The sequence below is a fragment of the Sinohyriopsis cumingii genome, chromosome 5 (assembly GCF_028554795.1).
Source record: "Sinohyriopsis cumingii isolate HCF-2022 chromosome 5, ASM2855479v2, whole genome shotgun sequence".
Taxonomy (NCBI): domain Eukaryota; kingdom Metazoa; phylum Mollusca; class Bivalvia; order Unionida; family Unionidae; genus Sinohyriopsis; species Sinohyriopsis cumingii.
The window spans coordinates 96,540,028-96,557,191 of NC_142965.1; the positions used below are offsets into that span (position 1 = coordinate 96,540,028).

A 17,164-nucleotide genomic window follows, 5' to 3' on the forward strand; every position below is an offset into this window, starting at 1 on the left:
ATTGCAAATCCTATGGTAACTTTGGAATTTAGGTCAAAATGGGACAAGCTGGCAAAAGTCATGAATCAAATTGGCAATAAAAAAAAGGTCAGGTCCAAATTTTGCCTAATTAGTTTATCTGGGTTAAAGATTTCAAACTGGTGTTTCTAAGATGATAGTAAACTTTGTCAGGAGGAGAGTGTGTGTGTGATTTGGATATTTAACGTAGCTTTAACATTTTTTCAGTCATATCACTACAATGTCTGCAGTGTGACAGTTTTTATCGATGTCTAGCACTGGGGCATCATGTTGCAGACGTAGCGTGATGTCCCACCCAGTCACATTATCCTAACACCAGGCTGACCAGTCCTAACACTATCCTCGTAATGCTGAGCGCCAAGCGAGGAAGCTGTTAGTACCATGTTTGTAAGTCTTTGGTTAGACTCGGCCAGGGATCGAACCCACGACCTCCCGCATCCGAGGCAAATGCTCTAGCCATTGTCAGGAGGATATTTAATTGTTGTACTATTTTTTCTGGGTCTGTAAGAAGGTAATTATTAATTTAAAGTTGCTGAGGTATGAAGGATGTTTTATTCTAGCAGAATGTTTTGAATGTGATTAAAAAGAATTTTGCGATATTTATTTCTGTGATTACATTAAAAAGCAGTTCATCCAGATTGGTAATCAAAGCTTTTTTTTAAAATTTCTACATTTCTTGCAGTTGGCCAAATCTCTTTTCTTATGGAGTAATCTTTGTTTCTGTCATTCAAAAGAAAACAAATTGGGACATTTTTTTAGTCTACTCATTTGATGAGAGAATGTTTGTCAAGAACTAGCAGTATGTACGCCTGCCAACATTTTCAATGATTTCACCATTGTTTAAAACCCCAAAAAGACTATATTATCACTATTTCAAATTTAGTATCATCTGTTGTAGAAAGCTGATCCATAAAAAGGTATATCCAGGTACTTAAAGAATTTGTGGGTACCTTATTTATATTTGATTTTGTTTCAAATAAAACATAATAACCCAACATATATCTGACATTAAGGTCTATTATTTTTGACCTTTTGGGAAAACCCAAAGCAAAACTATGGACAGGTGTTAACATTTGCCTCTGAATATGTGTCAAAACTGCAGTTTTTTATGCATGCATACATTTTATGCTGGATTATTTTCTTCATTACATGACCCATTTCAGCAGTACACACACTACAATATAATATGTTACTGCCACCTTTATGGCAGTACACACAAATGTTATTGCCAGCTTTATGGCAGTAGACACAAATGTTATTGCCAGCTTTATGGCAGTAGACACAGATGTTATTGCCACCTTTAAGGCTGTAGATAAAAATGGTATTGCCACCTTTATGGCAGTAGACACAAATGTTATTGCCACCTTTATGGCAGTACACACAGATGTTATTGCCACCTTTATGGCAGTACACACAATATGCCACACAATAACTTCCTGCAGTTCATGTGGGCTCTAGTAACTGGAGGACAACTGGATGATGCTCTATATCAGAGATTCCATTATGCCATTTTATGCCAATAAAGTCTGTCTCTGTACCAGAAAAAAAGAGACTGTTGGTATTTGTGTACCGACAAATTTTAAATATGTTTTAAGTGTTAATAGTTAACTGTCTGAGCGTTAAAGTCTGTCAGAAGCTGGCCTATTCTTTTCATACAACTGAAGTTCCATATCCTTGCCAACTTTGATGGATTCATTTGGTGAAATGGTATATATACATTCTGTATATTTCTGCCTCCCTAGTGTATTAAAATAGACAACATACACTTAGGGATGGAGTTCCCATCGTTATCAAATTACTGACACACATTATTGGATTACAGCTGCAACTCAACAAGTGAGGGAGCTTATAGGCCAGTTTCATCATGTGTAGTTGCTGTCAAAGCAAATCCTGAAGCCATCAAAGAGGTAAACCAACTCTACTTCCAGTGCTGATGTGTACGACTAATTGTTCGTGGCGTGTTAAAGAATAAAAATGTAAAGCACCTCTCTTTCTGCTTCATATACATTAATCCAAGCTTTTATTTCAAAACAATAACTAAATGCTTACTTGCCAAGGGACTGACTTGGTTTGGATTTTGCCCCTTCTATTTATTGATGTCTTTCAAATGTGTGATCTAGTCATGCTTAGTTGAAAGCTTTTACTCAAACCAAGCTACTAAAACTGAACATTTTAAGCAGTGAATGTAACTGTTAAGTATGTGAACTCGGGACCAAAGCTGATAACTGTGTGTGGATTAAGCTGAAAACTGACAGTGTTGATAGTGAAATGTTGTGATGTTGTTCATTATCAATACTACTTATGTCAAGGTCAGATACTCAGTTGTGTAATTTTCTTTCTCTAAAGTATCATCTGCAACATAATTTTCCCAACTTTATGCAAATGATAAATCATGCAATAATGAGATTGGTTGATTAACATTTGTATCTGTAAAATCTGGCCTTGTACCAACTTTTTCCATCCTTGCTAGTACAAGGTACTGGTATTTGCATAATCTAGAAGAATCTCTAATTAGTGATAGTTCTCATTACAGCTGGAATCTGGATGTTGTCTATAACAAACATATTCACTAAATCTTCGTGGTCCAGGATACTGACCTGTATGATTCTAACTCAGAAAAGTGAGTTTTACATGAAGTTTTGCTGTGTAGAAATTTGTATGCTTTGGTTTTAATGTTAGATAGATTTTATCAATGTTTGAAAGTAGTTTTGCAGTATCATTATATCACAGATGAATCTTGTCTGCATGAGGAAGGCTGTCAGGAATTTCAGGTGAAGCATGAAGAAATAATTTTTTAATGGCATTTTTTTCCACATGGGGGTGGGTGGTTGACGGAACTTTTTAATGCATTAATGGCTATATATGGGAGCTAAGTACTTTCACCAAGACACACCAAGGCAAATGACGGAGTCTTGTCTGGTTTGGTATTAAATGTGTGACCCCTGGATTACTACTCTAATGTTCTATATACTGTACAAGCTGACTCCTGAGAAGAGTTGTAGTTTGGAGCATACCTTACCCCAAGGACAGTGCAAAGTGTGCCAGAATTTCAGAATATTGTTTCATATTTATAGTTATCCTTGGCAAAAGTCCAGTCAGTGACTGTAAACTGGCAGCATGATGTCAAATAATAAGTGATTTGTACTGAAAATCGAATGAAACAATGATACTATAATCACTTATCTTATTACAAACTATGTACAAATTTACATGCTGAACTTCATAAAGATTTGTCTGTATTAATTCCTAATCCATGAAGCCTACCCTTGCTCCTGAAAATGTTCTAATGTCAACACTGGGTAGCAAACTGCCTCCGTGTACACTTTTGATAGTAGAGAAGCATATAAGTAGCACATATTTTTTAGCACAATGGGCATTGCAGCTTGAGGGGTTATGCCAGAGGCAGGATCTGACCAGGCCCAACTATTGTTGGGGTCTCTCAAGGTTAATCTTGATTGACTATCATAACACAAGAAATTGGTGATATTTGGTGGGCTAGGTCGAGACTTGGTGGGCTAGGTCGAGCCTTTTTAAACTCACTAATGTAAGTCTCAGGTTAGAGTTAGTCTGTATCCCATCCATGACTGGAGTTCTCAACTTTTCTCCACTTAAATGAATATCTTAGGCCAATACCTGCACTGTCAGAACCATAAAAACTGGATTATGATCATACATGTTTACAGTAGGTTTTAAATTAGTAAAGGTCTGATGTATAAGCATTTATTGATAGTGAAGCATTCCGTAATGCTATCATTTTGCAAAGTTTTATATTCACATTTATTAACCCAATTTAATAGTTACTTATTACATCAAATCATTACTTTAAAAAAAATGACGAAAAGCAAAATCAGATCAAGATGAACTGATGAACTGTTGCGCTAATAACTGAATAGAGCAACTGTTTGAGGAGTAAGTTTTCTGTCTTGGACTTTCTTTAAATTTACAGGTATTTTGTTCTCCCTCACTATAATAAGGTACCTGGGGTCCATAACCATTGATTGCCATATGAACTGAACTGTGGTATAATGAGAACGGTGTTATGTATTAAAATGGATGATGAGACCTATAAAGTACCATGCTGCAATATAGCGGCAATGATAAAACTTTGTCAACTAATATTTTTAAAGGAAATAAAGATACAGAAATAACCTTCATGATGCCTTTCTTTCAACCGATAACATTATACATTTGATAAAGCAATTCAAATGCAAATGTTGAATTTCTGTCATGGGGTCCATAGCAGTACTGTTATATTTGGAATAGCATTACAACTAAGAGCATTTTAACTTTAATTTTAGCAAGATGTGCTCATATCTTTTATCAAAGTACTGGAAGGCCTATTTGTGTTTGTTTTTCAGAAATTATTAACTTATTTTTACATATTTACCATATCTGAATTTTACAGTTTTTTTATACAGAGTTTCAGAATCAGTTGTACGTTTCACTTTAGATAAATAATATATACTCTAAGAAAAATATTATTTGAAAAACCATTTCTTAACCACAGGAATAAATACTGATAACAGCTTCTGATTAGCACCAGAATTCTGGACAAAATAATTTGTACAATGTATCACAGACTAAAATCACACCATCAGCCAGCATGCTGTCTACATTTTAACAGTCTGTTATGGTTTTTGCACACAAAAAAATCCAAAGTGGAAGACTTGAATATATTGCCATCATTCTTGCTCACTATTATGTGTCATCTTCAGCAAGTCTCTTCTTTCTGAAATACAAACATTAATTTAAATTACAAAGAACTGTGATGTGCATAAAAAAAACAAAGTTTTATTAATTATGCCAGATTAAGTTAAAAATAATTTTCATTTGATTTAACAGGTGTCACCCAAGCAATGACACAACTTCTACTATATATATATATATATATATATATATATATATATAAACAATACAAATCATATGGCAAATAACAGTCCTTTCAAATGCACTGGATCCAGCAGCAAGGGATCATGTGTGTCTGAGATTGATTAAGAAAAATGCAATAAACTGAAAATGTGCAGTGCAAAACTAGCATTTAACTAGCCCGAGCACTTTTGACTCCTAATGAGTCTTTCCCAAAGGCAAATACAAAACATAGACAAGACAAACAAATAAAACAGAAAAACAATTGTGTTTCACTTGCTGAAATAAACTAGTTGAAGCATAAATTTATCATGTTTCAACTAGTTTATTTCATTTGTTTTGCACCAACATTAAAAGTGCCTTCCCTGGGTCCCAGGTATGCTTTACTGGAACACCCCTGATCTAAGCCAGGCACATTTGTGGTGAATTTGAGAAGTGCTGTACTTGAGAAGTCCTTTGTTCTGCAAGAGCAGATCTATGCTCAACAGTAATTCTCTGAGACCTGGTGCAACAACATGTTCTGGTGACTCAAATTTCATCCTGTCTTCACTCTCTGGTGCAAGGCAAGACTACATCAAACTGACTTCCTTACTGAATAAGGGCATTTCACTCTTTCAAAACAGGATGGACAATTCCCCCTCTGCCTTGCAGGCAGTGAGTGGCAGTTCCCCATTCCCCTCAATAATCAGATCCAAGTAGGAGGAGAAGATTTAGGGTGTACCCACTCTACTGATCCAAGGCAGAAACATCCATGGTATCATGCTCAGTAAAGGTGTCAGGAGAACTCACCATCTGGTGGTGGGAGTCCCCAAATTCCTTTTGGGTTGAACAGGGATATTAAGGGGGGGGGGGTATTGACCTGATCTCTTTTCCTAGACTGGTCTTCAAAACTTGAGGTCTGATCCCCATAGGAATTGAATGAAAACAATGAGTAATGGGGATTATCAAACTGACCCCTTTCCCTAGATCCGTGTTAAAAACCTGGTACTTGATCCAAAGACCAGTGTTTGTTGCCCAGCATACAGCGCTTAGTGACAGGCACTTGGTGGTCCATTATTGGTAACCTGATAAAGAAAGCAAACGTTCAGCACTATATGTAAAAGAAAAACAATCAGTGATTGGCACCTAGTGCACAGCACCTGGTAAACCTGTGACCACTTCTTGGTAACAGATACTTTCCAAATGACACATTCCCTGGTGAATAGTATACAATAAACCAGAGATCAATGCCCATTGACAGACCTCTGACTGGTCAGTTGATGTAGACCTTGCTGGTAAAATCTTATGGATGAGTTCAGGGATTTTCTATGACTGAGATCTCCTTGATTTAATTCCAGATCTGCTTAAGCAACATAATTGTGCTTCCCTTGCATCAGGAAGGCAGAGCTTGCTTTGGGGGGGGGGGGAACCTCCCTCTAAGGCAAGATCTCCTAATGGAAACAGGAAACTTCCTTATCTCAGCTACAATTCTTATGGAGACTGGGAACTTCCCTACAATGTAAATGCTGTAGTCCATTCCTGGGGACTGAGTGGATCATCCAGATATGAAATGGATGAAGCAGAACCCATTGTCTTGGTCCTGTAAGCTCAGCAACTTTGTGCCAAGTCCCAAACCTAATCAGGCCCCAATCAACAAATGTGGCAATGTCCTTGCATACAAATGCTGTGCATGCTAAACAGAAGTTGTGTCCTATGGTGCCTTTTTTATGCGCACATTTACCAATACTTAGATGCTCATTTGAAGGCTGAAAGGAATACAGGAAATAAAATTATAAACCAGAACAACAATAGGGTAGCAAATCCTTATCCTGACACCTGTTACTATTAGCAGGATGAAACAAAAGCACCACTTCAACAGTGATGCACTAAAAACCCTCAAAATCAATGAAAAGTGATGCCGATACACAAAAATACTGCATAGATTCAGGAGAAAATAGTAAATGCGGCAAGAAAAGCTACAGTTTACAGTAGAATTGCCAAAAGACAGGATGATATTACAATTATCGGAAGTGGACTTGGGTATCGGAATGGGATCATGTTTATTATTCTAGACCTCCAGTTAGTAATTGGAGGAGAGAATAATGTCCTTGGACTGAGGACCAGCACCAGGAAAAGATATACCAATGCATCTATAGCAGGTAATTGTATAATTGGTTTTAAAATTATATTTTCAATTCAGCCTTAAAGCAGCTATGTGTAATACTAGAATAAGAAGATTAATGAAATGTTAAACTAACTCAGCAAACTTTCGTGTACATGCAGTGATTTTACCTTATGCCTTGTATCATGATTTGAAAATAATTTATAGACTGATAACTAAAAACTAAATGATTCCCAAAAAGCAAAGTACATCTAAATAATATTTTCCAACACAATTTTTCCAAATCTCTACTCATCAACCCTATTTCCTGAATAAGACAACTTACCATATACATTATGGGTTAGTATAATTCAGGTAGTAAAACAGCAAATGCTGAAACCAGTCCAATTTCCATATGCAATTAGTGATCTTGACTGAGTAAAAGTTGTACCATAAAATGTGTAACATTTGTTGCCACAAAAAGAACACCTGCTCATAAATTTGCAAACTGTTTTAATAATTTCACTAACATATGTAACCTCTCAATCTGTGACTCTTAAACCTTTTTGGATGGTGACCCAGATTAGGTTTGTGTTATTAGCTTCTTGATTGATCTAATGCTAACAAAACACTTGGGCAGAAAATTTCAAATTATTAAGTTGTTGTTGTTGTTGTTGTAGGGTTTAACGCCATTTTTCAGCACACGATAGGCTATACATAGCGGCCAGTATTAATGGTGGAGGAAGAACCCGGGAAAACCCCAGCAAGAACCACCGACCCACGAGAAGCTACTGGCAAGCTTTCTCACATATCCACATTAGCCGAATCCGAGACTCGAACCCATGCAGACAGAGGTGAGATGGCAGTGATCCGTAACGGAGAGCCCTTTAGACCACTCGGCCACTCTCAAATTATTAAGTCTGATCTTGGTAACTCAGACTAAATAGCATGGCAACCCCATTTAGGGTTATAACCCATCGGTTAAGAACCACTGCTTTAAATAATGAAAACATACAAATAGATGACAAAATATTTTGATTTCTTGAGTGTGGTTACCTTGCTTCAATTCTGGCACACTTTGGACACTTCTCTGGAACAAAACATTTTTTATGGAAGCATGTCTTGCAAGCTGAAAATAAAGAACACTTTTATTTTCACACACTTAATTACACCACTACCCTCACTTTCACAGTGATGACGATGATGATGATGATGATGATGATGATTAGATATTTTTCTTCAAACGAATGTTTATAATTTATACATTTTCACCTAGTTTACATAATTTTAAAATATTTACAAATGTTTAACATCTTCACCTTCTACCTTTCTTGTAGTACTTATGTTGACATTTATTTGGATGGGTTTATCTCTTAAAGTTCTTTTGGACAACTCTTTATATCTACATTACTAAAACTTAACCTTCAATCTGCACCATATAGCTAGTACTGTGCTGGCATGCAATTAGATGCTAACACATCCTTAATACGTCAAATGAACTTAATCAAGTATCTTCTTTATAGATCAATGAAACATGCTGAAGCTTAATAGTCACATAACCTTTAGCAGATCTGGGTCTATTCAATTTGTTACACGTAATCAGGAGATTAAGCAGCACAGACCCTGATCTGCTGGTGCATTATGTGATGGCAGGTCAGGGTCTATGTTTCATGTAATTGGACTTAACTTATCAGTGAGTATACCATATTTCATGTATTTTTTCATACCCTTTAATTTTTTGTACATAAGCCAGTTATCAAAATAATAATTATTTAAATATATCATAATTTTCATACATATCACTTTGTATTTTTTTTAAAAATCCAATAAATTATCAGACATAAAATTTCTACTATAAAGATTTAAAATACCATATTGCTATTTTGTTTTTACAAAAATTAATAATAATTAATTGTTGGTGAGAAAATACAATGATTGATGCATAAGCATGGGTGCCCGCAGCATAGGTCATCATGGGGGGGGTCACATCCCCCTCGAAATCATACTGCAAATATGTATGTATATATTCTGACAAGTTTAATCATGCAAATGACGCTGAAAATATGTCACAAGATTCAGTTCAAAATGCTTAGCAAATACCAGCTTTAGTTTCAGACTGCTTACTAAACTAACTTTCCTGGCCGTCACAGACTGCCCCTCCGCCCCCCGAAAAAAATCCTGCCGGTGCCAATGTGCATAAGTTCTCTTACTGTCATTACAATATCTACTGGACAAAGGACTTCACAGACCATACCTTTAAGTATTATTGTTAATTGGTTCTAATTATCAAGTCCATCACCGTAACAAAACACCACTTGCATTTTAAAACGAGTTTAGGAGCCCTTTGATATTTTTTATCCAACAAAAATTACATCTCAGTACATGCTAAAGTGAAGACAACAGACCATTGGTCAACTAGTCTTATTGCTTCATTATAGTCATTAAAACATAAAATATAAAAACCATTGTCATTTTCCACTGTAAATTAGAAAGCCACGGACTCTTTTAAATTGATTTGTATACATACCTATACCATCTTTTAGTGCTTGTTCAGTTTTGACTTCGCTGTAATTAACATTTTATTGCAAATCTATTCTATGATATACCCCCACTATTATCTTTATTGGTGAGTTTGAATGACAAGTAATGCATATGATTGCTTGTCCTTATAACATCTGCTGTATGGACAATGGCTTCAATAGCACATTGACAGATTTTCATTTCCCTAAAGAGAGCCTCATTTCCCTACTGGCAGCCTTGCTGATTTGACCTCTTCTGTCCAATCTTGCCCTCAATCTGGTTTCAACTGGATAACCAAAGTGCTAAGCATGTTTAATTAACATGTAAATAACACTGCATAGCCATGTGGATATTGTGACAATGTACATCATAATTAATGCAAGAATGAATTGTTGATTTAGCAGTGTTTATTGATAATGGAATATAGTAGGGTCGTAATATATGAGGATTATCACATTCATCAGGTAACTGAAAATAGTCTATTTGCAAAAGCTACAAATAAAAACTACCCTGAATAAATACGGTCTTGTACAGACAAAATTTGTTCCATCTCCCTCTCACACAAACGGATGCACATGCGCTCATACACATTAACTAAAATGTGATTTCAAGTTCTTTATTTTTTTTATTGCAATTTGATAATGAGACTATGTTACTGTAAAAATACAAGTTGCACTTAATTTCTTGACAACATGGACTCATATTGTTGCATACAATTTACCAATAAATAATATCAATAGCTAATACATGTTCAAACCATCTTAATCATTTTGCCAACATTACACAACATAACAGCTACATATGACCTAAATGCAGACGAGTTGCGCATTGAGACATAATCCTCCCTCTTACTCTCTCATTCACTAATAACAACAATATTTTTGAGTACTTTTATTTTTATTGCAATTAAATTCTTGAGTTGAGAGCAGAATGAGACAGACAATATACGTTTAATGTTTGTACCGTTAGGTTGTCGAGTAGTGTGTGTTCTGTCGAACTTGTTCAGGTACGATCCCTTTATTTTTCATACAAGGTCAATACCACCAAAAGATAATTATTTATTTTACATAAAAAATTTCATACATTGAAAGTACTAATTATTTTGCTGTGTACAAAAAATTACATGAAATATGGTATATGATAATAAATACTTGAAACAATCACCAACACATTTGTTTCTGCATGTCCAAGGCATACATTTTTTGTTTAGGAACTGTCTAGTGTAGCAATTATTATTCTTATAGAGAATGTAAGAATTTTTGTTTTAGACTAATACATTTCCTGCATATCCAAAGATCTTTTTAAATGCTTATGCATGCAAGCCGAAATATTCCACCTAATGAAACAAAGAGCAAATCAATATCAAAGCAGAAAAAAGTTTAGTCATTTTTGACTTTTGCTACAGCAAGCATTATGGCTGACTCAGAAACAATCTAATCATCTTGGATGCGTGAACAATGTATTCTGAGCACTGTCAATCGTTATAGCTGTTATTTTATATCTTTATTTGGCATACAACTGATTACTTGAGCTAACATGAAGTTTGAAGAAAATCCATCGGAGGGTTTAAGTAATATATGCAAATGAAAAAACGTTAACAAATCCTGTATGCAAATTTGTTATATCAGTGACCTTGACACCATGGTCAAAGGATTAAGTGAGTATGTTGGAAATAAATGCAAATGAAAAATCATTAACCAAAACCTAAAGCAAATTTTCTTTGTGACCTTGACTCCAAGGTTAAAGGGACAAGCACACATGCTACAGAATGATATGTCTAAACTTCATAATGATTCACAACTTATATAATGAGATTCCATCAAGGGGTTAAGGAAATTTAAGTAGATGAAGAAACTTGAACCAATGACCAATTTTGTATTAATACGACCTTAACCCCCAAAGTAAAAAAGAAAGTGAACAGGTCATGGAATTAACTGTTTTAACTTCATAACAATTCATGTCCTGTATGATGACAATCTATCAAAAGGTTTAGGAAATATACGCAAATGAAAAAACTGAACCAAAACCCTAAAAAAGAAACTATGTCTGGCTTCCCACTAACTTCGGTTTGACAACCAAAATATAAACATGTTGTGGTAGTCCAAACTAGTATTTCTGTTCTCTGGGAATTGTTTAGTTATAAACAAAAGTCTGACACTTGTTTTAATGAACTTTCTCCTTCCTAAATAACTCCCTATTCCTGAAGCATACCTTCACAAATGGCAACTTTGGTCAGCTGATACGGGAATATAATATCTTTCTCATCTTTACACATCTCACAGATGAAAGCAAAGCACTGGCAAAACTGCAACAAAACAGAAACATTATTATCACTGAAATAATATGTAAATAAATGCACCATACTCATGTATTTCCATGTTTATGATAAGCCCATTCCTAACTTTCAATAAAATATTGCACATTTTTAATTAATACAGCCTTGTCCAATGATGACCCCACTTGACATTTTGAATCTCACTGATAATGTATGCCTTGTTGGGTTTATCATGGATGGAATCTGGTGCAATATCTCTATTCAAAGGGAGACCACTCTAGTCTTGACTTCTACCTTGGCTAGCAGATGACCTTTAAGTATGTTGGCTGCTAAAACAAGCCAAAAGCAATGGTGAACTTCTCTCTTAGCTTGGTAAGGCTGCATCTTCAAGTCAGTGCATGTTCTGTTATAGTTTAACAATCAAAAAATGCATCTGATGAAGAAATACTGCATTTTGAACAATGTCAAAGATAAGAGCTGTTCCATTTAAATATACCTAGTACCCAGGAAAGGCAGCTTTTTAAAAACATATGCCTGGAAACTCTGATTACAGAAAGAGTTAACAAGAAGATGATAACAATGGGTGACAACTACAATGTTGGAGGAGCCTTCCCTGGATTCCATGTATGTTTTACTAGAACAGCCTAAACAAAGAAGGACCCATTCATGCATATTATGTTCGTGGCATTTCTTGTGAATGCACTCTCATAAAACTTGGTCAATGAAAGTGCTATACATAGATATTAGCCACAAGGTTTCCTGAGGCACAACCACCCTTCTCTCTTATGTACTAACAAATGCAATCATGAGAAAACCATAAGTGGAACCTTTCATTTATGCATGAGCAGGATCTAGAATTTATATCATATTTTAAAAAATTTAAGTGTAATTTAACCCATTCATTGCTTTTCTTTTGTTTTCTCCCAACAAAAATTTGCTTTGTGTGAAGATTTGGTGCATGTAACATACATGTGTATAATACCACTATATCATGTTATTTCTTCAGAAATATGACCACCAAATATTTATATTTTAGCAAATGTTTTTAAAGACAGCATGAGTAAAACAACAAAAGAATGGAATTACATGTTTTCACAACCTGATATATAGAAAAAAAATGCCCATTGTAGCAAGGCTACAAAAGGTTTTGGCAGCCTTCTGGATCCAATTCATGCATAAATGAAAGGTCCCACTTACAGTGTCTTCATCATAGCTTGGTGATTATACTGAAAACCTGATTTTGTAAAGCAAGTAACTAAAGTATATGATACTTTAAAAAACAAATAAAATATTTAGTCCCATTAAAGAAAATTCAACAGTATATAATTACCTGACAGTCTTCCACATGGGCTATTGCACTTGTTACAACATTCTTCAAACTATTATACATCTGCCCTCTCTGACCTTCTCGCACCTGAATTTGTAAAACATTAAACTGATACTATTCATTATACATCATAATGTCAACAACTGACAAAAGACCAAGCAATCAAAATATTATGCTGAACAAACAGATCCTTGGCCATCTACCAGCTGGACACACTTTTAATCAATCTCAACAGAGTTTTGTTTATTTTTACTGTTTTTGTGAGTTAAATGCCATTTTTCAGCACTTGATGGGCTATACATGTTGGACAAATTATTTGGGAGGTGAAGAACCCAAGAAAATCGTGAATAACCACCGTTCCATGGGAAGCTGCTGACAAACTTTCTTACATACCCACAATGGCTGAACCATGACTAGAACCAACATGGACAGAGGCAAGATACGAGTGATCAGTAAAGGTGTATGTCTTAGACCACTTGACCACCATGGGCCCCTCTCAACAGGCAAAGATCCAGTGATTATTAAGTTGACCGAATAGACCAGAAAAGATCCAGTTATGAAAATATTAAGCTGATTCAAAAGACAATTGACTAATTAAAGGCTGAATACAATTTTATTCCATCTCATTAGACAAAAGATCAAGTGATCAAATTATTAAGCTAGACACAAACTGTATAAACCTTATTTGACAAAAGATCAAGTAATCAAAATATTGCCTGAATTGTAAATCTTTTATAACAAATGTAATTGTCTGTAAGCATTAATGTAAATCTTATGTTGCATCATTCATTAATTGGATATATTTCTGAAGCATGTACATTATATATTTATATATTTTGGCAGTGTGTACAGTATATTTTATTTCTATAGTGTGTACCGTATCTTTTTGTAGCATGTACAGCATATTTTTCAGTGTGCACAGTATATTTTCTGGTCTAAATCATTCATTTGTTGGGCTTATTTTGGGCACCAAATGCTACCCTAGTAATGTAACTTAGGATTCGCTTCATTAAAGTACATTTTCATAAAAATGATGATATCAATTTTCCTGACAATGATATTAATTTGAATAATCTAAACAATAATGTCGATATTTATTTTCTTTACAATGATGATGATAAAAAATTTCTAAACAATAATGTTGATATTAATGTATATGCATAGAAATGAGGTCAAAGTTTCTTTTGAATATGCAGTAGTGACTATACCAGACTTTGATATAGTATTATTTTCTATTTGAACCATAACCAAATTTTAAGTAATTAATGAATTTCACAAATGGCATTTTCAATACAGACCACATATAATTTACATTACGCTCTCAGATAATACAAAATATTCATTTTTTAAAATGTTGTCTATCAACCTCAAACAATGACTATTTCATCTATAGTAAAAGTCACACACGTCATGTATTCACATTTACTCATTTTAAATGAAATATAAATTGTCATTTTAAAATTTACTCATTTTGTTTAACTAGAGTCTATTAAATCCTGATTAATGAATTATGTGCACCTTAACTGTCATCAAGAAACTTTCATATGAAAATTATAAATTGCTATGGACCTTTACAATGGTGGCCAGGTATCAACATGGGTAAAGAGAAGAGTACATTGAGTCTAATATCACAATACAGGGTAGTACGAATTTGTTTATCAACATAAGCAGCTCTCAATGTGACATCACAGTGCACGATTTTCAATCAAGATTGTACTGGATCAAACCTGTAAACTGATCTTGTACAAAAACATCCTTGTACTTTAACATTAATTTTATCGTAGGTACTTCTCTGGGCATATAAATACTAACCTTCAAAAGGAATATGGATGTATGAGGATCCAAATAAAGTGAATGATTGCCATTTAAAGGTATGTACAATCAAATTGTATAATATGACATCCATTACTGAAATAACTGATGTCAAATGCTTACATGACCTATATGACTTTCACTATAGAGAGAAAATAACCTGGGAAAAGTCATCAAAATCCTTTGTATGAAACTTCACTCTTGTTCTTAGTGTTGAGAAATATTTATAAATAAACATGATGTCAACAGTCACAGATTTTTTAAATATGATATATATCTTTATAACTGGTATCCATAGGTTCTATATATTTGCTTGAGACCCATTTACATGGGTGAATACAAGATTTACCCAGGTGTTTTCATTCATGTTGTCTTGCATTTTGTACAGGTAAGAACAACAAAGAGGAATTTTGTACAGGTAAGAACAACATAGAGGAATTTGGTACAGGTAAGAACAACAAAGAGGAATTCTGTACAGGTAAGAACAACAAAGAGGAATTTTGTACAGGTAAGAACAACAAAGAGGATTACCATTGTAAGATCTGCCAAAGAATAAACATGCATCTCTTCCACCCAGTGTTTAGGCAACTTCTCTATTTCTGTGTAAAGACTGAAAAATAATTATGAAAAAGAAAGACTTCTGTTAATTTTAAAAAACCAGAGCTACATGTACTAACATGGCAAATCTCCATGCTTGATTATATTACATTACCCATTTCTCCCCAATTGTAGACAGTGGTCAAATCCATTATATATATGTGCTCCTCCCCATTTGAATGCATGCACTAAGTTTGGTAAAAATATATTAAGTATAACTGTAATCGCAATTTTAAAACAATATTTAATCTCTGATCTTGTCGTAGGGATTTCATTGTGTGAAACAAAACAAATTTTTACCCCTCCCACCAGATGGTCACCACATAGGCAGCTTTTGTATAAAGTCAGGTGAACATCTACCCAGCAGTGTAAGAAAAAGGAACAGATTTACACCCAGCAGTGTAAGATAAAGGGCAGATTTTTAAAAAAAGCAGTGTAAGATCAAGAGACAGATTTCTACACAGCAGTGTGTAAGATAAAGGGACAAACAGATGGACTGATGAAGGGTATCAAAGTATCCTCTGATTAAAGCAAGATAATTAAAGACTGAGGCTCAATGCATTGTTGTTCATGTTCGACAAAGTTATAGTTCAAAAATCATAATTCTTTGTAACGACAAAAATATTCTGCAGTACATTTCAGATATCTAGCATAAGCTAAAAGTAAACTGTGTTAAACCAGATTCTCTCTGAATTCCTAAAACCAATTCACTGATCCACAGTTCTCGTAATTTCTCATGGAACTGATAATGACCCACTGGTTCAGGTTTCTCATTAATTCTCACTGAACCAATTCAAGAATCAATTTATCTCATTTCTTTTTTTTCTTATTTAGTAATTAATATTTTCATTTCTTCTCATTAAGATCATTTGCTGATCAAGATTTCTCATTATGTCTTATCTGAAATGATCTGCTGATCTGGGTTTCTCATTATTTTTCACTGATCCATTTGCTCAACTAGATTTCAAATTATTTCTCAATGAACTGCTGCAGATTTTAAGCATTCATAATTAAAGGGGAACAAACATAATGTCTCGATTAAAAAGATTTCCACATAATGTTATATTTTACATGTAAATAATGCTGTGATACCTCGTGCCAGAAAGCAAGTAATCGTAGCATACAAGGGAACAAAACATTAGGAATACTGCAAGTATACATAATTTTCAGTTAAATACAACAAATCATTTAGAGAATGTACAACTTAAAATTGTTTTAGCACATATTCTTGATGATGCCAAGGCCCCGATCAGTGATGGGAAAAGTGATCCATGTACCAATGTCTGTTTACCTGCATTTAACAAATACTCATTATCTGCAGAAATGTGACGTATGTACTGATGTCTCTTTAAGTTGTTGTTGTTGTTGTCGTTGTAGGGTTTAATGCCATTTTTCAGCACAAGATAGGCTATACATGGTGGCCAGTATAATTGGTGGAGGAAGAACCCTGGAAAACCCCTGGAAGAACCACCGACTCACGAGAAGCTACTGGCAGGCTTTCTCACGTACCAACGTTAGCCGAGGCTGAGACTCGAACTCAAGCAGACAGAGGTGAGATGGCAGTGATCCGTAATGGCGAGCGCTTTAGACCACTCGGCCACTCGAGGCCCCCTCTTTAAGTTGGACTTGACTTATAAGTAAGTATATACGGCACCAAATAAGCTGAAAA

At 34.7% G+C, this 17,164-nt stretch overlaps 1 protein-coding gene across 1 annotated transcript in view; it reads right to left on the reverse strand.

Moving 5' to 3' along the window:
- Positions 1–4,163: 4,163 nt before the first annotated feature.
- Positions 4,164–17,164, reverse strand: part of LOC149799824 (run domain Beclin-1-interacting and cysteine-rich domain-containing protein-like) — a 101,901-nt gene continuing 88,900 nt past the window's right edge. The window contains exons 19-23 of the mRNA XM_089959239.1: positions 15,430–15,508; positions 13,090–13,173; positions 11,696–11,789; positions 8,021–8,093; positions 4,164–4,747 (exon numbers count right to left, since the gene is read on the reverse strand). Of these exons, the coding sequence (XP_089815365.1) occupies positions 4,717–4,747; positions 8,021–8,093; positions 11,696–11,789; positions 13,090–13,173; positions 15,430–15,508 (361 nt within the window). The 3' untranslated portion in view covers positions 4,164–4,716. The remainder of the gene's footprint in view (positions 4,748–8,020; positions 8,094–11,695; positions 11,790–13,089; positions 13,174–15,429; positions 15,509–17,164) is intronic.